We start from the raw sequence: 24,288 nt of genomic DNA on the forward strand, positions 1-24,288 counted from the left end.
TGGTCCACTTGATACTCTAAATACTTCGAAGCATTCTTTGATTGATCAGTCAATAAAACTTTGTCTTCTGATCGATCAATCAAATACTTCGAAGCATTTATAGAGTTAAGTGGACTGCACCCCAAGTTAAATCTCTTAAATTCTCTCGGAGCAAAAGTTGCACTGATACGCGTTAATATCGTTTGTCTTTTTAGAGATCAAATTGTAATCTAAATGGAAATAGTCGCCAACTTATTATTACTAATCCGAATTGTCGACGCAAATCGGCCTGAGTGCTTATAATTGTGCTCGCTTCGCAAATCATTCTCTTCTCTTGTTAACTGTGCGAAATAACCCCGTGAATGACCTTCTGTCCATCTCAATTTCAATCATTCACGACGTTTTTCCCTCGAGGATTCCCGGTGTTCTTCGAGGAAAGTTAGTTGTTAAATAGAATAAAACTATAATCATAATAGATTCTTTAAAAATTTAATTTAAGAAATAAAACGGGTAACTAAGAATCATTGTGACACGGATTTAATTAACTTCGAATTCTTTCTTTTCTCTATGACAATTTAATAAATTTAATTTATTCGTGTGACCATACCATAAGTGAGTTTTGGCTAGAAAATAGTCGAAACGTAATATTTTGTTATACGACAACATTAATCTTTCATGATTTTTATTATGTGATGTCATTAGTTTTTATTAAACAACATTGTATATCAATTGTAATCTAATGAGATATTATAATTCATTGCCCACAAATAACAGCACCGATATGTTCCTAATAGTATTTCTATAATTTCTATGTAATTGGTTGTTATATAGAAGGAATCTAAATTATCTTTTGATTGTATAGATATTAATCGCCACAATATGCTAATCCATAATGCACCTTCAGTTTGTATGCAATGAAAGAATGATTGAAACACCTTAATATTATTTTGTTCAAATAAATAATCCATTAATCGATAATGCCATTTAATGTTGAAGATTAAAGTTCCGAAAAAAGCTTGATAAGTAAATAGATAACACAACTTTGTTTTTCTTGTTAGCAGAAGCAAACTCAAATCAGTAAAAAAAATCACATCTCTCTTTTTTGTATAATTATAGCTTGATTGTTGAGCGAATATGAAATAGTTTTATTATATTGAAGTTTACTTTCATGATTAATCCATTTCTCAGGCTGCTTAGGCAGCGAGCGTGAACAATACATTTATTACTTTCCCATTTATTACTTTATGGAGTTGGAGAAAGAGAAACAGCAGTAAGAGAATTTAATCACTGAAGATGGCTCGAGAAGAAGCCGCAACGTTTGTTATTATGGTATGAAGAAGAATATGTGAAGAATAAATATTTGCTTTCCAATTACTGTGCACTTGACTCTTAGTTGTCCGTTTTATTTCCTAAATTAAATCTTGAAATAGATTTTTATTATGAAAAATTAATAATAATGCCCTCTTGACGGTGCTCACAAAATACTACAAGCGTTTCCTTTTTGTAGCAGTTAAACGTGTCCGTTCTTTTTATTATTAACACTTCAAACTTCGAACTCACGACCCTATCCACTTATCTCTTAGCGATGGATACGTAAGACGCCCGAGACTAGCCGCTTTGTACATTTGCTATCTTAATTCAAAGCAATGTAAAGCATGCTGACGTAAGTCTAGTGACTTCTTACATAGCTTTCAACTTAAAGCAACGAATCGTCACATTTATATATTCTTTGATCGATTGAACAAGGCAAGAATAAATCCTACAATTGTAGGAAATTGTCACGCATCCAATTTTGTTTTCTTGTTTAGCTACCGCGTTGTTAATCCTCGTGTCATCTGCAAAACTTATCTCTTTCACGTACACAATTATACATTGTTTCGTTGTTTTACCTATTCATCCGCTCGGAAAGTGTTTACAGTTTTATTACGTATAACGAAGATGAAACAATCTTTTCTTAGTTCTAACAATATTGGAGCACACGACTCGAAAGCTGGAGTAATCGACGAGTAAACACAAATTCATATACGGTACATTTATTTCACATTATACACAAACATTATTCTCTTTTTAAGAATAGTTCTTGACATCAACTATCGCACAGATAGCATTTATAAACTCAGACAACATTTACTACAACATGTTTAAAAGATCTTATAAACTTCTTTTAGATATATGTATATGTCCAAAAGACATTGAAAAAAAAAAACGTCTTTATGACGTCTTTAGATATGCATGTTGTTGAGAAAATAATTTGATTAATCGAAAAAGAATATTAATTTTCATCTAAATCGGATACAATAAAAATCTTTGTTTTTCTCACATAAAAAAGATAGTCTTTTAAGTAATTTGTTCAGTTAAAAAAAATTTTTACATAGCTAAGAATTATATATTTTTTTGACTTTTTTTACGCATGTAGGTAAAATGAAAAGGTTATTATCGAAAAGATACGTGATTTTCTCTGAAAAAATCTGATCTATGAAAATTAAATTTTCTAGAAAAACGTTTAAAGTTTGGCAATATTGTTTTAATATTGTCCCAAGTAACAATTGTTTAAAAATCTGTAAATAAAACTGTAATATTTTATGTCATAGTTTCTGTTTCATGAAAAAAAAATTATACAAAGTTTCTTTGGAGCTTGATCTCAATTTTCAAAGTAGCAACTTTACACGGATTGGTTTTAGAAAATGCGAGAAATAGATATCTAAATAGAGCACAAGTCATCATGATATTAAAATGACTCCAAAATAATTACTAAAAGTCACTTTTCAATTATTTACGAATTTTTTTTATTTATATTAACGTTGCGCACCACTTACCGCGCTGACTCCTTATTGCCGATTTGAAATTTGTTTTATATTTACGAATTATTTTAACATTATTTTGATATTATCGTGACTGTTCTGCTTATTACATAAAACAAAATTCTTGGAAATTCAGAAATTTGATCACAAGATGGGACAGGCATTGAGAAAAGTATCCAGTTTTTTATTATTTAACGTGTTAATTAAAATAAATGTCAATTGCAATTGATTACCTTCGTAACAACGCAGTTATAAAAACGGAATTATGCATAATATCGATATACAATTGTCAAAATATCAATCTTTAGCGTTCTTTCCCTTTCATCCTTTTCGCGGAGTTCTTTCCTGCAGGACGCAGGATGCTCACAACTCAACTGAAATGTCAACGACTTACGACACTTTAACTCGTCTTTGTAATCTTATAAGCCGAAACATTTTTTTTCATTTTAGAGAAAAGAAGAAGGCTATAGTTTCCTTTTAGAAGACACTGAGCGTCGAGACTGATCGAGACAAACGTCGTCCTATACCTTATTGGCATTCAGTGAATAACAAAGGAACGCAGTCAAAAAAAGAACGACATTTGTGTCGATCGTGTCTCCTAAAAGGAAAACAACCGACGTGTCAACGACACTCGGCAGCTCTGACTGTACGGTCCATGTGATTTCGACTGTAGCGTGCACGTGCGCACTCCCGCCGTCCCGCGACAACTGGCGCGCGCGATCTTCCAAAATGGCGGCAACCGGGCACTCGTGCCCTTGCGTGTCATTGACAGACAAAGTTCGGTCGGCCGTCGACAGTTATCAGACGGCTGCCACGAGTGCGTGGTCTTCGTGCAGTTCATCTCCTCGCCGATCGCGACCAACGGATTAACCTCAACTTCCAGTTCCTCGTCTCATCGTTATTTTTTCCCCTCTGTCAGTTGCAGCACGCCCACGGAGGTATCTTACGAGCATGACCGCTACGTCGGTGACGAGCCTGACGGTGAACACGCGGGTGTACGAGGGCCAAAAGCCGGGCACCTCGGGCCTACGGAAAGCCGTCAAGGTCTTCCAACAGGAGCACTATACGGAGAACTTCGTGCAGGCGACACTGCACGCCTTGGGCGATCAGCTGACCGGCTGCACCCTCGTCGTCGGCGGCGACGGGCGATTTTACGTGAGGGAAGCGGTGACGAGGATCATCCGAATCGCCGCGGCAAACGGGGTAAACGTCGAACCGTAGAATAGATTTTGATATAATAGCGAATTAATGTAACTGTAACAGCGAATTCATTCACTCGCATTACACTGAAATTAGCGCACATTAAAAGCAGCTATACGTGAAATTAATTAAGTTAAATGTGGAAACATAGATATAAATATCTAATAATGTTATTGTCGCGTTATTTAACAGAATATACGTTTATTATTTTATTGTCAAAGCTGATTATATTATGCCATTGCATTTAGATACTTTTAGATACTTTTATTTAGATACTAATGTAGTATAGTACAAAGTTCTAAGAATTAGAAGAAGATAACACAAGTAAATTAAACGGAGATTAAAGTTGATCTATATTGGATAAAAATGGACATATACAAAAGAATTCATTGATGACAGCAATCACATGTTTAACAGTTTTAATAATTTTTTTTCATATTAGAAAATATATAGATTCATGTGATTTTTAAAATAATATATGTATATTTATTTGATGACTTGATATTGACAAATTTATTTAGATTAAAGTAATATAAGTGGATAATTGTAAAAAATATTATCTATAGAATTATAAGATTATGATATACAGATACCAGAGATATTGTAATTTTTTTTTAGGTAAGGAAGTTAATAGTTGGACAAAATGGCATTCTGTCAACGCCAGCGGTGTCGACTATAATACGAAAGTATAAAACGCAAGGAGGGATTGTTTTAACTGCATCACATAATCCTGGTGGTCCTGATGCCGACTTTGGCATTAAATTTAATTGCGATAACGGCGGCCCGGCTCCGGACAACATAACGAATAAAATCTACGAGATTACCAAAACGCTCCAGAGTTATAAAATTATTCCTGATATTGGTATAGATATTGATAAAGTGCAAAGTGTATCTATTGAAGTGGATGGTAAACCATTTACCGTCGATATAATTAATTCTGTGAAGGATTATGTGGAGCTTATGAAGGAGATTTTTGATTTTGCAAGTATTAAAAAATTGTTACAAGGCAGTACTGATAGGCCAGCGTTTAAGGTTCTCATCAATTCAATGAACGGAGGTTAGACTTTATATAATTTGTAATTGGCTTCTGCTTTTTGTTATCTGGATATCAAAATAGAAGTTTTAATGATTTTTAGTTACGGGACCGTACGTAAAGCAAATATTTAGCAATGAATTAGGCGTCGATGATACTAGCTTAGTAAATATAAAGCCATTAGAAGATTTTGGTGGTTTACACCCCGATCCAAATTTAACTTATGCCAAAGATTTAGTGAATGCTATAAAGGAAGGACCGTATGACTTTGGTGCGGCTTTTGATGGAGATGGAGATAGAAATATGGTGAGCAAAATTTATCGAAAAGTGATCCAAAAAATTCATCTCTAAATAAGAAATAGTTTCACTAAATTGTGTACTTACAGATTTTGGGCAAGAAAGCCTTCTTTGTTACTCCTTCCGATTCCTTAGCGGTGTTAGCTGCTAATTTAAAATTAATTCCATATTTTCAAAAGACTGGCGTTAAAGGATATGCTAGATCAATGCCAACGGCTGCGGCTATCGATAGAGTCGCTGTTAAAAACAATGCAAAATTCTTCGAAGTTCCTACTGGATGGAAATACTTCGGTATGTAGAATTTTTATCTTACAAATTATCAATTTTATAATTTGTTCAATATAACCTTTATAGGAAACCTGATGGATGCTGGAAATCTATCGTTGTGTGGAGAGGAAAGTTTTGGTACCGGTTCCGATCATATTCGCGAAAAGGATGGATTATGGGCATGTCTAGCCTGGCTTAATGTGATCGCAGGACTAGGAAAATCTGTGGAAAATATTTTATTAGATCATTGGAAAGTTTATGGAAGAAATTTCTTTACTAGGTATACACAGTCTATTATTTTTGAATATATATTTAAATATTTTTTAATTCAACGTACCTAAATTTCTGATTATATCGTTGATTATAGATATGATTATGAAAACTGCGATTCTGCGTGCGCAGATAAAATGATGCTAAGCATCGAAACCCTGGTTGAGAAGCCAGATTTTATCGGCAGAAAATTGCAATACGAAGGTAAAGAGTATATTGTTAAGCAGGTGGATAATTATTCCTATACGGATCCTATCGATGGTAGCAAAGCTACGAAACAGGTATGTTCTAGGATCATATTAGTATGAATAATCTTGTATTTTCAAGCTAGTTATAAACAGTTTGTATATATTAGGGATTACGGATATTGTTTGCGGATGGCTCCCGTATCGTATTCCGTTTATCCGGAACAGGAAGTTCTGGCGCCACTATCCGTATGTATATCGATAGTTACGAAAACGATCCAGTTACTTTCGAAAAAGACGCACAACTTATTTTAAAACCTTTAATTAATATCGCATTAGATTTAAGCGAACTTTGTCAGCATACTGGTCGCAACGCACCTACAGTGATTACATAAGAGTTCGCTCGTTACGTTCTTGCGTTGCGGAACTATCTTATAAAAACAATAACAATTTATAAACGCGATATTGAAATAATAAAAATAAATTAAAAACGGGCAAATGAGAGTCACACATAATTATCGGTGCACAAATTACGAAATGTTGATAATTCTTAGAAATTTATTTATTTTATTTCAAACGTTTTGATTCCTCTCCACTAGGCCTATTCTGTAACTTTTTAACGACAATTTTACTAGCTAGGAATGCGCAGATATTTTACATGGTATAAAACCTGCGCATCGACAGTATAACGATACCGAATTGTCGTTACAAGTTACAGAATAGGCCCACAGGTCATTGAATATTGTCGACATTTAAAATTTGAAGAATGTTTCTCAACTCCAACTTGGCAATTTGAACGCATCACCGGCAGATGAATGTGTTTTTCTCGCATTAAGTGTAACGCAAGCAAATTATTGTCCAGTCGAAATCGGAAAATATGGATTAATTATATAATTCGATACTGTATAATTTTATTAAGATTGTGACTTGGAATTTTCTAGTAACATTATAATTTAACGTTTATTAAAGTTGACTGTCTTAATTATAAATTCTGCAATATATCGAATCGTATAATTGATCTACACGTTTTTCGACTCCGACTGTATAATACCGGCAGCAACTGCACGTGACTCTTGTTCGAACTGTCTTATCTCTCATTTATCTAAAAAGTTTTATAAAATGAAGGTCCGATTGGGGTATACCTATATTCACACATTTGGATTGTTCGTTCAATTTCACTATTAAAATCATAAAGCAATAGCATAACTGTTACTGGTACCAATGAAGGAATTTTCCATTTTTATAAAATGTTACCGTTTTACGATTCCATCCATATTATGTATATACTATGCGTATTGAACGAGAACTATTCAATATGCATAATGCATATCCAAGTATCAATTGTGAGAAAAGTGTTTTAGGATCTGTTAGGATCCTCTGCTAGATATTTAAAGTAGATGTTACTGCTTGAAATCTTCTTGTATCCATTTCAAGTTAATCGTAAAAGAACACGTTTTAAATTTACGTAATTCTTAAAATTTTGAGTGTATGAAAAATATTAGTATTTCTTTTGAGCATTAAGAGGTAACTTTTTGTAATTATCTTTGTTATTATTTGTAATAATAATCTCTAATTATTGGATAAAAATTTGATTGATAATTTGTTTTCTATACAATATATTACTTTTATATTTACATAAGTTTTAATAAGCATTAAAATTATGTTTATTTATATTATGATATAAATATATCTGACATATGTAGGGAGACTATTTGTAATGGAAAATCTTTGGGAAAATGTTTCTCGACGTATCATTACGTTATACAATGATATTGTTGATATGCAATAATCTATCTACTCGTTGCCGCAGCGTATGATAAAAAAAAAATGCAAAATTCATTGTGCCCAATTAAGAATGTGTAGATATACTCCAAAAAATGAATACGAAAACGTCTTGTACTTACTTGTTATTAAAAATCATATTGTCTGTACATTATTTCGGCGATAACATATGCATCTTTTTACCAATAGCTGACACTAAAGTTGATAAAAAACTTTCCTTATTATCGTACATTTATATTTTGCAGCCATAAAATTACAATATGTAATGAATGTCACCACGTGCATTCCGGTATGTAAAAATATAATTTGTAAAAATTACGATTTTGAATGGACAAAATATGGGTACATTGTCAATCTTCCAAAGCTTATGTCTATCCACGATTCACATCTAATATTCGTTCTATGATTTCCATTCATTTTCGTCCATAAGTTTTACAGACTTTTACAGTGAAAATACTATCTAATGCTTATTTTAATATTCTAGAGAAATTAATTTGGTTGGAAGTGTTAATGATCAATTAATATATTCCGTGGAAGAGGAAAATTATTTACTTAATAGCTAATAATTTTTTCCGCAATTGTTAAGGGCATAGAGACTGAAATTCAATATCAGATAGCATAATATTGGAGGATTAACAAAAGCGTAAATTCGATAGTCTTGAAGGACCAGTCTTTCCAACGTTCACAAAACTTATTTCTCTGCTTGTATAACAGTCGATGCTACGATTCAAGCAGAGATATAAGAGATTTATTTGTTAAATGAAGTACTAGATTTTTTATCTGAAGATGGAATGACTGGCCCTGTGAATTGAATGTAGCGTAATGGATAATAATAAGCGGCTTTAATTTATTCTGCTTAACGAAGTAAACATTTTATTATTAAATTAAGTCATCGTAAAGAAAACGTCACTGCAATCCACAATGGGTGGTGACGCTGCTTTCAAATTCTAATGATATATCTCAAAATCCTTTTTCAGCGTCAGATTATTATATAAAAATCATATTTGAGTCTAACGTTGTAGATTTATTTATATCGATAAATTTATACTTAAATTGGAGTGGGAAAGGTATAAATCTTTTTACACTTCGTCTTGTACAGTAGCATATGTAAAACTGCCTATGTAAAATTTATACTATTTATTGCAACACAGATAATACGAAGAGAATATTAAAATTCAAAAAAACATTGAAATTTTTGTAGATAGTAGTGTACAACTGTAAGAATCTTTTTTTTCATCAAAGCAGTCATCCATTGATCTTTCTGAAACTTTCATATATTCATTAATACCGCGCACAAAACTGACCATTTCATTATGATTCACAATTCTCTTCACTGCTGCGAACTGCATTTAAATGCATACAGTTTTCCTAAAATACTTTCTATCATGGTTATTCCTTAATCATCTGATCTTTCTACAAAAATATACACACACACACTTTGTTACTTTACTACTTTCTCAAAACAGTTACTACTTTTTCAAAACAGTTACTACTTTCTTAAAACAGTTCAGTTCTGACATTCAAATATCGAAAGAAGCATGGATGCTCAAATTGGTGAACTTACCAAAACCTGAGAAATATAGCCAGCAGAACCTTGTCACAATTTCTCAGAATTTGGACGATCCCAGATATAGCGATGTAGCGTTGCAAATTCGAATTTAGCGCGATACTCAGCGTTTTATAGTCTTCAAATAAATAGTTATTCTAATAAAATAATGCAACGGAAATTTTTATGCGTTTTCTATATTTTGTTGTGCTATGTTTGTTTCAAGGCGATACAAGGACAACATAATTCACTGAGTATCTCGTTAAGATTAATCGATAGAATAGAATACGTTAACGAATTTGTACAAAGAACAGTAGAATGATTCAGAAGAGAAAGAAATGGATTTCTTTCGACGAGGGATAAAAGTCACAACAAGCACAATTGGTGCAAAATTCTATATGTAACAGTATATCTCCACGTAAGAAGAAATGAACAATAGATATAGTAATATGAAAGTATGAAACACGTTCGATAGTTATGAGAGGCACGTTACTGTATCTCGCGAGTGGATGTCTCGACTGACTATCGATAACTAATAACTGCACAAATGTATTATATTACTAGTTTTCCTTTTGTTTCTTTTCATTTCGTCTTTGCTTCTTTTTTGTACGATATTTCACTACGGGCCTTTAAATCGGAAATATCACACAAGCTCGTTTTACATTACGGGAAAACGCGCGATCATGACTCACGTTTCATTTTGAATGAATTGAATAAAAATTTCACGAGGCCGGTGTAGCGATACGCCCGCGCCGCGGAGATAGATAAAAAATATGAAACAAAAGCAAAATAAATGTTACCGTTTTTTTTCCTTCCGTGAATAAATGCAGCGTGTTACGGAGAGATTTCGCAAGGCAATTATGTAAATAGTTGACGGTGAAGGAGAAGGAGAAGGGGAGGAGGAGATACTTAGGGACCTGAGCCGACACACGCCCCCGTTTGATCTATTAATTACGTTCTAGAAAAGTGCAAAGAAAGAAAAAAAGAGAAGAAAGTAGATATTCCGAGATACTCTTTAGAACGTAATGAAGATTACTTAACGCGGCGGCGATGTCACAGAGACCAGCACAGAGACTGCCGTACTATAAAGATATTAACATGTAACATTTGTATCATAATCATAATAAATACTAATTATCATTATAAGTATATGAATGAGTGGCTGCTCGGAATGCACGTGATATGATTCATCGCTGCTCCAATTTTTCTTAATTGTTCCATGCTGCATTTTCTAATTCTGGCAAAGTGTTCCTAGTACGATATAAATATGTGTTCTCTCCTTGTCAATTAATCAAATTTTTTAGTGTCAGCGGATTGTGTAAAAATATACATAACTGTACTTTTTTTTGCCGACTAGCGCTAGATGTGATCATACTCATTTTTAGTATCGCACATATCTTGAATGCGATCTTCGTGTTATAAGCAGAGACTGAACACCGAAATAAAGACTAAATAGTAAAACTGAATGTATTATAAATTTGTTTGATTCAATCTCAATTTTTATCTTAATTATACCAAACAATATTGCTATGTAGACGGTACTTTTTGAACTATTTGCAATCTCTGGTTATAAATAAAAATCGGTGTCTCATCTACGCTAAACCTTAAGTAGTAAGAATCTTCATGTTTAAACGGTTACGTCAACGCATTCTTCATACCCTTACGTTTAAGCGATTATGTTCAAGCGACATATACAATCTTAAAATGGTGACAATTAATCTGACTTTTAATAAACTTATCTCATTACAACGAATGTCTATGCGTGTTTTATTATTTTTAAGACATATTTATATTTGTATTTTCTAGGAATCCAGATAATACTACAAAGAGAGAACGATTTTTTATTCACTACAACTATAAAAAAAAGATCTTTTTACGAATAATGACAGTATTATTGGAGCTTATATTAAAAATAATATTCAAGATATAATATATTTACAAATAAAATATGACTTTTCATCACAAATTCTTTTTTACATTGTTATACATTAAGTTTTTTTGTATTAAAAAAAAAAACAAGAAAATTCATTTAATTACACTAAATCGAAATCATCCCTCTGTAAAACAAAAAATATATATATATTATATATAAATACAAATTTATGTTATTATAAATTACAAAAATATAATTTAACTACAATAATGTATAATAAGAGACATTGAAAGAATGCTCACCTCGTTATTGTATTCCAATACGTGTTTCCTGATAGCAGAGGTGTCTACCCATGTTACAAAGTCTTCTAAATTTCTATTGTAAAACATACAACTGATAGTTTTATTTATTTCTTCGACATGTGCAGTAAACCAAATATAAAATGTTACCTTGTTACTAAAAACGCTGGATCTTTTACAACTTCTACTCCAACTCGGACATGACCCTGTTCTATCAATTTTGTCGCCATACGTATTGTCTGACTCATCTTGTTGCGTACCATGACAACCGGAAGTCTTCGTCTGCAGAAGCAACTGGCGGTTACTTTCTGTGTCTGCGACAAGTCCCATTTGGTGGAAATTAAGCCCATCATATACAGCTTCTCCAATAACATGGCACTCTGCTCAATACGAAAGGGATGATCAGGCTCGACTTCCTTAATCTTTTTGCCCAACTCTCGTATATCTCGTGACAGTTTGTTGTATCTACAATCAATTTTGATAATTATCGTTTAAGTTGATAAGTAGTTACAGCATACTCATCTTGAAAATCTTATTTTAAAAAGCAAAAGTAAAAAGAAGAGCCCGAAGTATTAAACGTTCATTATTTGTACATTCATTTCACATTATGCAATCGTAATAAACCATTTATTATTGTTTATACATGCTACGTGAAAAATGAATATATTCCTACATCTTTAGTTATTGCAAAGAATATTACTAAAGCCTCAATGGTCTAAAGGATCAGGATACCTGCACAGAATGCAGAGATCCGGGTTTGACTCTTGGCCAAAATAATATTTTTTGCAATAAATTTATTTACAGATTTCTCCAGTACTTTTTAAAATCTTAAAATGACGCCAATTGAGCATCAAATTATTAAATTACTCGTCAATTTAATTTGTGATATTACTACAATAGTTCAGTTATATTTCTGAGTCTAAAAAACCAATTTGACGCGCAATTTGAGAAATTAAAATGTGACCGCGATGCATGCTCGCATCGCAGTATTTCGCAGTTATGACAGATTTCCTAACCTCAATAATCGTCAAATTTAACGATTAATATCTTGGTTCACAGGGCAGAGCGACACTTTGTTTAACAGATTCAATTATTTCGTGCAAAAACGCGTCGAATGAGCTTAATTTCATCAAAATTAGTAAAGACAGAAAATTCTTGAGAATTGCCAAAACACATTTTTGTTGCATAGTGAAATGTATTAATTTAATAATCCCACTTACACCGTATAATCCGCTCTTCTCTGAATACAATAACGTTTCAAGATTTTAACCTCATGGAGATTGTTGTCAGCCTGCCAAGACAAGAAATCTACTTTTTTCAGCAGCTTCTGCTCATGATACTTTAATTTTCGCACCATCGTAATTATCGATCGTGGATCAATTGAGGTAGATCTGGCAGATTGAAAGGAGAAATGGCTTGGTGATCAACGAGTCTACACAAACACTGAAGTACACAGCCTCAGAGGGAAAGAGTCAGAGTGGCAAATTGGTCACGTGAATGAGTTTCAGTGCCCACGTCCAATCAGGATCAATCAGGATTGGAATGTTAACTCCTGCGTCCAATCACAGAGAAAGAACAGTTTGCTTCCTCTCTCTTCCTCTGAGCCTCTCCTAGGGCTGCATTCTAGGTGATTTTAGGGCTGTCAATCTTTGTTGTTTATCAAATGTTAAACGAGGACAAACGATGAAACGGTGTTCGTAAAACTCCTGTGTTCACAGTGCTAGAATTCGGTCCGAATTCTCGGATCGAGAAATGTGTAGCCAATCAACTTACCGTCTTTCACTAAAAACTACACGTTGATTGGCTACAATTCCTGAATCCAAGAACTCGCCAACACCATGGACACAGGATTTTAGAGAATTTAAAGTATTTTTCCTCTCTTTTTCCTGTAATTTTATAAATTTGTATTTTATGATGTAGATACGTCGCTCTTATTTAATGTAATTTTATTTTTCTTTTAATTTCAAAGGTTTTTAACGTTGGTAAGTTAAAAACGATAATTTAATAATAATTTACGATTATTGGTGCGTTCGAAGAGACACTATTTCTATCATTCCATTTTCGTTGTTTATTAGATGTAAAATAAGGATAGAACGATACAAATAGCATAGCGTCTCTCCGACGCAAATAATGCATGCATGTACTTTTCAGTAAATATCGCATTTACCTTTTGATCAAAATAAAATGAAATTTTGTGCAAAATTGGAATTTCTACATTAAAAATAAAACGTGCATACACGTGTATTCATTCCGTGTTATCATGTGATATAATAACTTTCAACTTTTCCCGCAATAGCACTAAAATCGCATCGTCCCGATTTGTTTTCCAAAGCCATATTTCGTGCTTACTTTTCATCTTTTTTGAGTTTGAACTACCTGAACTAGTCGAACTCCTTCGAAAAGAAGGTTTGAGACTCAAGATAAAAAGACGAGACAAAAGTGAGGTGGAGCGAGAGGAATATCCGGACCGGATGTGCAGCGCTGACGGAACACAAGATGAAAGAGGCATGACGCCATGTTCGCCATGTTTTGATGTCGTCATCCCCCCCACCCCCACCCCTGAACGTTGTTTCGCCAGAGGATAGCCCGTGTTTTTTAGCGTGTGCTTTCCCGTAGATTCACGCCGCAGCGCACGTTCCCGGCGATATCCGGTGGTATCCAGTGGTTCTCGGTGGTTTCCAGTAGTTTCCAGTGGTTTCCGGTGGCACGGTGGCCCGTCGCGCGTTCAATGCGTTCACCAGCTCCGTAAGTGCCCCCGTTAGCCCGTCAATCTGCATTCACGCCGCGCGGAGCTTAGTGGAGCTGAATCTGCTGGATAACCCTCGTACAAAGTTCATCCAAATCCAATTCTTCGGTCGGGCTCGCGCTCACGCCTGGACGTTTTCATGTCTGTGGAAGTGGCTGCGGTGCGGGGGGAATCTACTGTTTACGACGTGGTGGTCGTGTCCTAGTGATTCTAACGAGATAGAGATCGATCGGAGCACAGCCGTTCGCCACTGACCCCGCCACCTTACGTTAGCACTGCCTCGTTGTCGTAGTCGTCGTCGTCGTCGTCGTCGTCGTCGTCGTCGTCTCGTCTCCGCTCATCCATCCTGACCGACGGCGCGCACGTTTCCTTCGGTGCTGCGCGTGCACGTCACGTCACGTCACCTCCGAGAAAGCACAGACCCGTGCGGGACGGATAGAGCGCCTTACGTGCGTGCGTGCGTGCGTACGTGCGTACGTACCGTGCGTGCGTGCGTGCGTGCGTGCGCGCGTACGTCTCCTTTTCTCGGCTTCGTTTTCCTTTCGAGTACAACAGGAACGAGGGAAAGAACTCGCTAGTAAAAATGGAGTTGCGCTTGCACTCGCCAGCAGGAGCGGAACCGATCGTGTACCAGTGGCCTCTTACCTCTGGATCAGGCTCTGTAAGTAAATTGACGGAAATTCATGTATACGACTGTCCATCGCCTGCATTTATTTTTTCTTCTTATGCCACTCTACGCTACCGAGCATACCATAGCTCCATAATATGTCAAATGTTTTATGTATATACGTGTCTGTATAGGATCGTCATGATGGAGCACTGGATGTTATCGAAACTATGCGATGGGTTTGCGAAGATTTGCCAGATTTAAAATTACCCTTAGAAAACAATATCCTCTGTGACTATGATCCAAGAGACTACGAAAGTATGAAAAGCTTGTGCGATAGATTTAATAGAGCCATCGATAGTTTAGTACAATTGGTATGTTTAGCTATATTTTCTCGTAATATATTGTGTCTGTATATTATTTCCTTTCACTTCCTTTAATTTATCTTCTAAGCTCTAACGGTAAAACATATTCAAATATGTATCTATAGGAAAAAGGCACCAGTCTGCCATCCCAGAGACTAAATAAGAGACCTAGTAGAGGATTACTTCGTCATATACTTCAACAAACTTATAATCAAGCTGTGGTTGAACCAGACAAGTTAAATCAATACGAGCCTTTTTCACCTGAGGTCTATGGCGAAACAAGTTATGAGCTTGTATGCCAGATGATTGATCAGATTGACGTAACAGAGGACGATGTTTTCGTAGACCTAGGTTCTGGAGTTGGCCAAGTTGTTCTTCAGATGGCAGCTGCAACTTTATGTAAAATTTGTATCGGCGTAGAGAGAGCTGATGTACCATCAACATATGCACAGGTACCAATACACATAATAATAGATTAACGATAAATTTCTTTTTATTTAAGTAACTAAAATAAAGATGGCATTGTCTTATTCATTTGAAATGTTAAACTATTGTAGAGTATGGAAATAAATTTTCGAAAATGGTTAAATTGGTATGGGAAACGGTGCGGAGAATATCGTTTAATAAAAGGAGACTTCTTAGCCGATGAACATAGGGAAAGTATAACCGGAGCTACTATAGTGTTCGTTAATAATTTTGCATTTGGCCCAACGGTTGATCATCAGTTGAAGGAACGCTTCGCAGATTTACGGGATGGCGCACGTATAGTGTCCTCAAAATCGTTTTGTCCGCTAAATTTCCGAATAACGGACAGGAACTTGAGTGGTAATACATTCATCTCTTAACGAATATTTCCAGAAATTCCACAATTCTGATTTTTGCAATTTTTGTCCTGTCAGATATTGGAACGATAATGCATGTTTCGGAGATGTCACCATTAAAAGGTTCCGTCTCTTGGACTGGTAAGCCAGTGTCGTATTATTTGCACGTAATCGATCGAACGAAATTAGAACGTTATTTCCACCGCTTAAAAAACAATAAACAAGGTGGCTTAGATGAAAACTCTGATTCTGTGATAAGCAACACTGCCAGCAATAGTAGTAAGATTTCTAATAGGAATGAAAGAGGTGACAGAGCCAAGAGAGATCTTTCGAGACAATTGGATAGTCCGAATCATTCAGAGCAGCAAGGAACAAATAGTGACTCCGATCTAGACGACAGCACTATTAAAAGTCGTCGACAGCCAAATAAAATACGGAGGAAATTCAATCGAAAAACTACGAATGGTATTACGAGAGCTCCAGCTAGAGGTAGACAAAGGGGAAGAGGCGTTAAGAGAGCCAAACCTAAGAAGGCAATCAATATATCTGGACTAGATTTGTTACATAGTCAGACTTTACTCAGTACGTCACCTCAAGCTCTTGGGAAAAAGCCTCCACCTGCTCCTGGTTGTGTAGACCAACAACTGTCTTCATTGTCACTTTCATTGCAATCGCATTCCACTTCAGTGCATGAAGAACTCAGTATACCACCCGCTCCGTCCGCGACTCCTTACGCTTTACAAATACTTCTGGACTTGTATAGGTAATTATTTTATGAATTTTCTCTATCATTTTGATTCTGTTTTTCTCTGTGTTGTTAACCTTTAAATATACAGGTAGGTGTAGTGACCATGGCATTTCAGGTACCCTATAGTTTTCTTTAGTATTTTGTTTTGAAAAAGGAAAATAAAATAATTATCGCCCATATAAAGTTCATTATTTTTACATTCTCCTATGTCATGAGGATATAACTAATATAATTTATCTAATGTAATATTCCAGTGAAAAACATGACTATGAAATTAAAATTTATGGGGAGGGGGGCTGTTCTGAGTATCTCATCTTCCAACTTGTATACAACTTTAAACCATCCGTTTATTTTTAAAAGTTTATGTTATGAACAAAAACCTATTTTTGCCGTAGGGACCAATTTATGCTTATGTTAGAATCGATGAGAACTCCCACTTACAAGTTATCTGTCAATACGGATATTGCAAAAGAAAGGGAAAAGAACTCCAAGCTTCAGTCGAGAGCGGCGCAATTGGAAAAACAAATCAAAGTGTTGATAGATGATAGTGTAGCTCTCTTGAAAGCAAGAATGACTGAATTAGGTATCAATGCTACATCACCTGGGGATTTGTTGGCGAAAGCCAAGGAAATAGTTCTAAGACATAAACAGCTACAGGCTAAAGCGAGCAAATTACAAGCGCAAGTGGCATCAATGGAAACTGAACAAAACAGATTAGTGGCGCTTAGACATCAAGAATTACAGGAAAAATATAATGGTCATGCAAATGCAAATGGCATAATAAGTTTACATCAACCGCTCACCGAGGATTACTTATTAAAAGAAATTTCCGCCACTCTTTCTCAGCGTAAACGATTACATTCTCAGGTTGGTATTTTTGTTGTTTAATTATCAATTAATTTAATTTATGCAATAACATATGTATTACTTTTGTATCCTTTTTTTTTACTTTTTCCTTATTTCTTTCATATTGAATTTACATATATGTATGTATGCGTAAGGCGCAAAAAAGATTGTTTCTTTTTAATATATCACTAAACTTCTCTTTTATGCAATAGGTTTCAAAGCTAGAGCATGAATTAAATGTATTGGAAAGAACAAGTAACGAGAAGCAAGCCGCTGCTATTGCTCAGCAACAAAAAGACGCGATTGGAAGTAAACATTCGCAAAATTTACATCATAGTAGTCAGCAACTAAGTAGTAAAAATGGAGCAGCGCGTAAAAGTAGGGAAGGTCGTTCGAGATCGCAGGAATGGCCTGACGTTCCGGACATAGGAAAGATACAAGAGAATAATCCAGAAATATTAGCGCAAAAGATTTTAGAAACGGGAAGACAGATAGAAGCGGGTCGTATACCAAGCAGACAAAGCAGCAATAGTAATTCCAGAACTAGACTGCCACAGGCTTCTCTCACTTTCTCCACATCATCTTGTATATTAGCCACACAATCGCAGATGGCCAATACAGACATATCGAATAGAATTCAAGAGCCTCCTAGAGTCGCCAATTTTGAGGATAGACTGAAAAGTATCATCACAAGTGTATTAAACGAAGATCAACAAAACAGGAACAAGCAACAACAGATGCAATTGCAAGTGCAATTGCAAAGTCAGTCCGAATCCGAGAGAAAGCGTGTTCCGTTACCACAGAATGTTTCTACTCCGGATTATACTCAAGTGAGTATAATGCACTGATTCTTAAACGCATATCTGGCGTGTTCATGTAATCTCGTAAAAGTAATCTTAAGCCCGCACGTGTAATATTTCTTATCGTTTTAGGTTTCACCTGCAAAGCTAGCATTGCGCCGTCATCTCTCGCAAGAACGTCTCTCATCGACTCATTTGACCCCGTCTGATAGGTCGACAATCGATCCTAGGCAACCATCGAATTATGACAATCGGCTTGTAGCGAGTGGAAGTGGATTACTCGGTACAAGGACGATTGGTGATCTCGTCAGTGGAGAAATAGAAAGAACTCTGGAGATATCCAATCAGTCAATAATAAATGCCACCGTTGACATGAGCGCAATCATGAGACCCGAAACTGTATACTCTCCCATTAGTAGGCCAGCAAGTGCCGAAGGAGATGCTGGATTGTCAACGTTGGCGCATGTAGCTAGCTACGTGCCTACCTCTTCGGGAACTTCTACCTCCACACCCACGACTAGTTCGAGATCATCTGTAGTTTTCACTCCGGTAACGCAACCACAAAGGTATTTATTCCTTTATATTTCACGATTACTTTACGCGATATGTGAAACGCTTCAGATACAGGATGAATTTTTTCCATCATCAGATATACACCGGTTCAATTGCCGCGAGCAGATATTAAGCCCTATCACGAGTCTTACTTTTCGGATAATCCATCTCAGTCGCTCATACAATCACATTTGGCAGCGTCACCTTTACATTCGTCTCAGAACACATCGAATGGAGAATTGTTACCTGTAGAAGGGCTCGCAGCATCGTTGCACGCTCGAATATTAAATCACAATGGTAGCGGCAAAACCGAATTGACTCTTTCCGGCAGTAGAAGGTAATAATATCATACGTCACATTTGAAATCGATCACGTAATATGACATTCTTATTATATTTAGATATCAGCCATATCCGCGATACCCAACAAGCAGTAATAATAATGGAAACGCACCGATGATAAATAATACGATAAATGCAGCTTGTCAATCACAACCATTGATATCAATAAAAACGGAAGCGATTGTATCATCGGTAAGCACAAGCGGAGCACCTCTAAGTCCTCTTGTGGAACCACATTCTAATACTTCGACGCCACTAGTCGATGAACCCCAAATGACAACGCAAAGACAACGAAATGCCGTTGGAGATGACGGTAAGCGTAAGAAAAACTTGTGCTTTTGGGACTTAAAAGAAATGTCCTATCAGAACATTGATATAAAATATATGCTTGGCTGTACTTCTATTGACTATGCTTTTCGATACAGTAGCTACGGAAGATCTATTATAATATGTGAAATTTTCGAATAATACTTTGATTTCTCTTATATTCTCAGATACTTTACGATAAAATAGTTATATTATCAATTAAAGTTATTAAATAACACAAATTATATGATAGCATTGCCTTATTTATCAATTCAAAACGAAAATTTGCCGAAAATATGCAATTTTCTTTAGGAAAAAATACACATACCTTTTTTGAAGAGAAACACATATATGTATTTATCTTATTTTTCTTAGTCTTATCAGCTGCAATCAAAATCTCGTTACAAATGTTTTGAAGCATTTGATTGACTCCTCAGAAGAAAGAATTTTACAAATTGACCAATCAAGAAACTCTTTAAAGCATCGCGTTGACCGTATCCATTATCGTGTACATAACAAAGGATGTAGAACATATGATAGTATTGCCGACAAAAATCTTTGCACTACAACTCTAAATGCCATTTTGCGCTTAGGTCTTTTTAGATATACAGTATTATTTTTCTCCGATGCATCTCTTCACGATTTACATGCACTAATGGTTTAGCTTATCTTACGGAGCTGGTACCTGACTTTTATTTATATTTATTTTTGTTGTTGTTTGCTGTATTTGTTAGATGCACTGTAGCTGTTTGTTGGTTAGTTCTGTCTGTCACATACTCAGTCTCAAAATCCCTGAAGCTTGTTTTATTAGAGATTGAGACACACAGATGAGAGGGAGAAATGAAAAAATACGGCTGCCTGTGGGTTGGTTCGTCGGTTCAGTCACCGGTGAGTTGTCCCACGGGGGTCAAAATCCATTTTGCTATTTGATTCTCATTCCGTAAAATATATAAAAGATTCTATATCATTTTTTTGCCTTGTAGGCACACGTGCGAGCAGCGTATACCCCTTCTATTTTAAGAAACAACACAAAAGACACTATTTAGAAATCCGTTTCCATGAAAATAAGCCAGACTTGCAAAGATACAAATTCTACTTCTTCTGAATGAATTATATGTATATAGCATGTTGAATCAGAGTTTAAGCTAATGTATTCTAATTGGTGGATTGTACTTTTAATGCATGTTGCATGAAAAATTTTTTTTTAATTTTCTATTCACATTTGACTATTTGTGTTCCACTTCTAGTATAACTTTCGGTTTAATCATTAGTGTATATATTTTTATATGTGTATGTATATATATATATATATAGTACAATTAGTATAATAATACATATTAGTATATAATTTAATTTACATTCGTTTCAACATTTTGATGTATTTTATATTTATAAGAGCTTCAAATTTTATTTAAGACATTTATTTTGTTTAAAATTAAAATATTTATTATTTATAGCTACGCGATGTATATCCGTTTGTAATTAATGTAATTTAATTTTAATCTCAATTTAACTAACTTCATCTTTTTCCAGTTCTACGAATTTAAAGTTAATATGTATTAGTACAGACGAGCATTAATATTATAAATAAAACTGATTCTCTAATTTGTTCTTTGTTTAAACATTTGCATTAAATAAAAACACAGTAACTTATCTAGTACTTAAAATTTACTTTAATATTATCTAAAATGTTGCACACAATAAATAATAATCATAGTGTATAAATGTAAACTTTGATTTTAATTTAGACAATTTTTACGTTTTCTATTCTTGTAGAATACGTATATATTTATAAGATATATAATTGCATAAATGTATGAAAGATAATTGTGGACCATACTATATTTGTATCTAATTAATGGCTTATTTTTATGAAAATTTAGTGACATTGCTTATCTAATTGCTAATTTATTGTAATCATGTTAATTGAGATTTATTTTGCAGATGGAGAAGCTGATTGGCAAGATCGTATCAGCTCAGGATTTGATCGTTTGGTCGCGTTTGCTTCCACAGAATTGGATAAACGTAGACGATCGACAGAAGGAGTAAATACAAGTCCCGATAGTGGATTAGGTTCGGATAGCGTCGTAACAGGGCCACCACCTGTAGTACCTTCTCCTGACGAAGCGATTGGACCGCCGAGAACACCTTCTCCGACAAGCCCCCGTCCTGCAAATTCATCTAGTAGTAATCCTTTGAATGCAACATCTTCCTCAGTACCTTTGAAATACCAACGACAACTAGATCCTGAACGACATCACTTTAAGAAGAAGTTTTTTCATCGTGATTGGAATAATTCTGCGAGTACCAGCAAGTTTCGTCCTAAAGGCAAAGATTGGGATTGGAACCATTCCGGGCAATGGCCTTCGAATGACGAACAATCCTAATTTTACCTACATTGTACGAAAGATAATTTTTATACATTAATGATGAGAAATTTTGCTTTTTCTTTCGAGGTGAGGGAAATAAAACGGGCGTTGTTTTTACTTTTAAAGTTATTAAATTATTGTTCTCGTTTTGTTATGTATAATAACTCTCTTTTATAATATAATGACGACGTGTATTTTATCGTATACATTTTATCGTTTATGATATCCAAAAAAAGACATAAGTATCTTGTATAATTAAATCAAGAACAGTTTAAGACTTTTGTTTTTTTTTCACTGCATATGGATAAACGATATGTAGAAAAAAGAAATACGAAAAGTTGCATAAACTTTTTTATTTCATTCATACATCAAACAAATGCTCTAACAAATAATCGAAAATCTTATTAACTGTCGTGATATTTATCCTCATTAAAAATGTAAACAGCACGAAAAAATTTATGTATTCTTATATATACTTAATACATAAAAACGAATTCATATTTCTCGTTTCTAGCAGTAGAATTTTTAATATCGCAGTGAGAAAGAGCAGAAGCCTTAATGAAAAAGGAAAAATATGTCTATAGACATATTTATAATCTGTAAAAATATATATGTAAACACATTTGAGTGAGATCAATGAAACTGATAAATTTGTGGTTCATTTAACTTAAAATACATTTGTATTATAGAATGAATATAATTAAGAATAAATGGAAATAACAAATCGAATCATGAATTTCAAGTTTATACTGGTTAAGATTGCAAGGTTATTAGCAATTACATGTGTTATATATTGAGAAGAATTTACAGATATTGAAAGAGAGTTATATATCTGATATTATTCTCACTGATGTAGCATTTTAAGGTATTATTATTATTATTATTATTATTATTATTATTATTATTATTATTATATTATTATTATCGGTAATCGAATTTTTTTAAAGCTTTGTGAATAATTATCACCATTTATGTTTCTTCTAAAAATAATACAATATTGTTGAGATTGTATACCACGTATGTGTAGATTATAAAGGTCTCGTAATTTACGCCTGTATACACATGCACATAAAATTACATAACACAAACATAGATGCATACACATGACTTGGTTGATGCACATTAGACACGTTGAAAGAAATATCATAATGTTGTAGGGATCATGATGTAGGTATGTATCATAATGTACGTATGTATGTATGTACTGTATTGTATGTGCCTCCGTGCACGCGCGTACACATGTGTGTGATGTTTAATATGTACATATATTTGTATGTATGACGGTATGTATTACAGGCGTATTACGGTAGACCGAGCAATTGGCATTGAAAAAAAAGAGGAAAAAAAACAAGCCAGCAAAACCTTTGTGTGTTCGTAGCAAATATTGGCTACAAATTTTATATACGGCTATATCTTCCACCATTTGGAGGATATATACCTAAGTGTTCACTGTGGTTCATAAAATTATGGCAATGGACCGTATAAAAAATAGTCACTTAAAAATGCGTTCGTATTTCAAGACGAAAAGTTAAAGGCAAATTGTTTTTTTCGGTACACATCTACATACATTGTTGTGTGACTGTGCGAAATATCCAAAGAATGGCAGTTGCGAGTCAGTTTACAAAGTTTTATATGATGCATCATATAATTGGGCATCATGCATGATTTTCGGTGCTGCGAAATAAATCGAGTAAACGTCGAATAAACAAGTAGTACTTCAAATTGACGCTTTAAAAAGGCGATGCTATATTGTATGTATAAAGGTCCTTTCTTTTTTACATTGCCGAGTTATTCCGGTCATGTACAAGACGATTCTTAATTACATGTCAATCCACAGTACATATTCTGGCGTGATCTATCGTTTAATCTAAAACATCATTTTAGGCTGTATTGCGCATGTGCGCTACAAAGAAAAATGGGCGCTTTAAATATCTTAAATTTATTACAATTCGGAAATATTGTTTCTATCAGATTCATCGCGATATTGACATATAATTTGGTTTCATTTTGTACATACATGTGTATTACAATAGTTATATTATGTCATTTCAAATTGCACTTAAAACATTTATACTTGAAACGCTTATCGCTCACTTGATTCCTTATCTAATTATTGTAGACATAAAAAGGATTCACACAATCTATAATGTATGCTTACATGTATCAGATATTTTTAAGTGTTATTTGAGATGAAACAGTATAATTGTAATACAGAGATATATACCTATACATGTATATATATATATATACATATA

The 24,288-nt window shown here is 34.4% G+C and overlaps 3 protein-coding genes across 3 annotated transcripts; 2 read left to right on the forward strand and 1 right to left on the reverse strand.

The window, feature by feature from the left end:
* The first annotated feature begins 3,627 nt into the window (after positions 1–3,627).
* On the forward strand, positions 3,628–7,223 carry Pgm1 (phosphoglucose mutase 1). Its single transcript, XM_018550091.1, has 7 exons — positions 3,628–3,983; positions 4,599–5,037; positions 5,117–5,319; positions 5,400–5,601; positions 5,665–5,857; positions 5,945–6,128; positions 6,203–7,223. The coding sequence occupies exons 1-7, from the start codon at positions 3,732–3,734 to the stop codon at positions 6,425–6,427; spliced, it is 1,698 nt and encodes a 565-aa protein (XP_018405593.1). The 5' UTR covers positions 3,628–3,731; the 3' UTR covers positions 6,428–7,223.
* Positions 7,224–11,350: 4,127 nt separating this feature from the next.
* LOC108781974 (U3 small nucleolar ribonucleoprotein protein IMP3) lies at positions 11,351–12,959 on the reverse strand. The gene is made up of 4 exons (XM_018550117.1): positions 12,753–12,959; positions 11,683–11,997; positions 11,536–11,608; positions 11,351–11,417 (listed from the first exon to the last, which is right to left on the reverse strand). Exons 1-4 carry the CDS (start codon positions 12,887–12,889, stop codon positions 11,394–11,396), a joined length of 549 nt encoding a protein of 182 aa, XP_018405619.1. The 5' UTR covers positions 12,890–12,959; the 3' UTR covers positions 11,351–11,393.
* A 1,902-nt stretch (positions 12,960–14,861) lies between these two features.
* gpp (DOT1 like histone lysine methyltransferase grappa) lies at positions 14,862–22,135 on the forward strand. Its single transcript, XM_018550101.1, has 11 exons — positions 14,862–14,939; positions 15,080–15,259; positions 15,376–15,702; positions 15,808–16,075; positions 16,150–16,834; positions 17,215–17,686; positions 17,878–18,495; positions 18,598–19,031; positions 19,115–19,354; positions 19,418–19,671; positions 21,609–22,135. The coding sequence occupies exons 1-11, from the start codon at positions 14,862–14,864 to the stop codon at positions 22,049–22,051; spliced, it is 3,999 nt and encodes a 1,332-aa protein (XP_018405603.1). The 3' UTR covers positions 22,052–22,135.
* Positions 22,136–24,288: the final 2,153 nt, after the last annotated feature.

Source organism: Cyphomyrmex costatus, unplaced genomic scaffold (assembly GCF_001594065.2).
Source record: "Cyphomyrmex costatus isolate MS0001 unplaced genomic scaffold, Ccosl1.0 scaffold932, whole genome shotgun sequence".
In the NCBI taxonomy this organism is placed as follows: Eukaryota; Metazoa; Arthropoda; class Insecta; order Hymenoptera; family Formicidae; genus Cyphomyrmex; species Cyphomyrmex costatus.

Excerpts from the sequence above, each read along its gene's own strand:
- Pgm1 (XM_018550091.1), top strand. The coding sequence starts at position 3,732 with ATGACCGCTACGTCGGTGACGAGCCTGACGGTGAACACGCGGGTGTAC. Across the intron at positions 5,602-5,664 it reads TACTGGATGGAAATACTTCG|GAAACCTGATGGATGCTGGA; the intron begins GTATGTAGAATT and ends TAACCTTTATAG. Across the intron at positions 6,129-6,202 it reads GTAGCAAAGCTACGAAACAG|GGATTACGGATATTGTTTGC; the intron begins GTATGTTCTAGG and ends TGTATATATTAG.
- LOC108781974 (XM_018550117.1), bottom strand. The coding sequence starts at position 12,889 with ATGGTGCGAAAATTAAAGTATCATGAGCAGAAGCTGCTGAAAAAAGTA. Across the intron at positions 11,998-12,752 it reads AGAAGAGCGGATTATACGGT|ATACAACAAACTGTCACGAG; the intron begins GTAAGTGGGATT and ends AATTGATTGTAG. Across the intron at positions 11,609-11,682 it reads CCAGCGTTTTTAGTAACAAG|AAATTTAGAAGACTTTGTAA; the intron begins GTAACATTTTAT and ends GTTTTACAATAG.
- gpp (XM_018550101.1), top strand. The coding sequence starts at position 14,862 with ATGGAGTTGCGCTTGCACTCGCCAGCAGGAGCGGAACCGATCGTGTAC. Across the intron at positions 15,260-15,375 it reads TCGATAGTTTAGTACAATTG|GAAAAAGGCACCAGTCTGCC; the intron begins GTATGTTTAGCT and ends ATGTATCTATAG. Across the intron at positions 19,032-19,114 it reads CCGGTAACGCAACCACAAAG|ATATACACCGGTTCAATTGC; the intron begins GTATTTATTCCT and ends TTCCATCATCAG.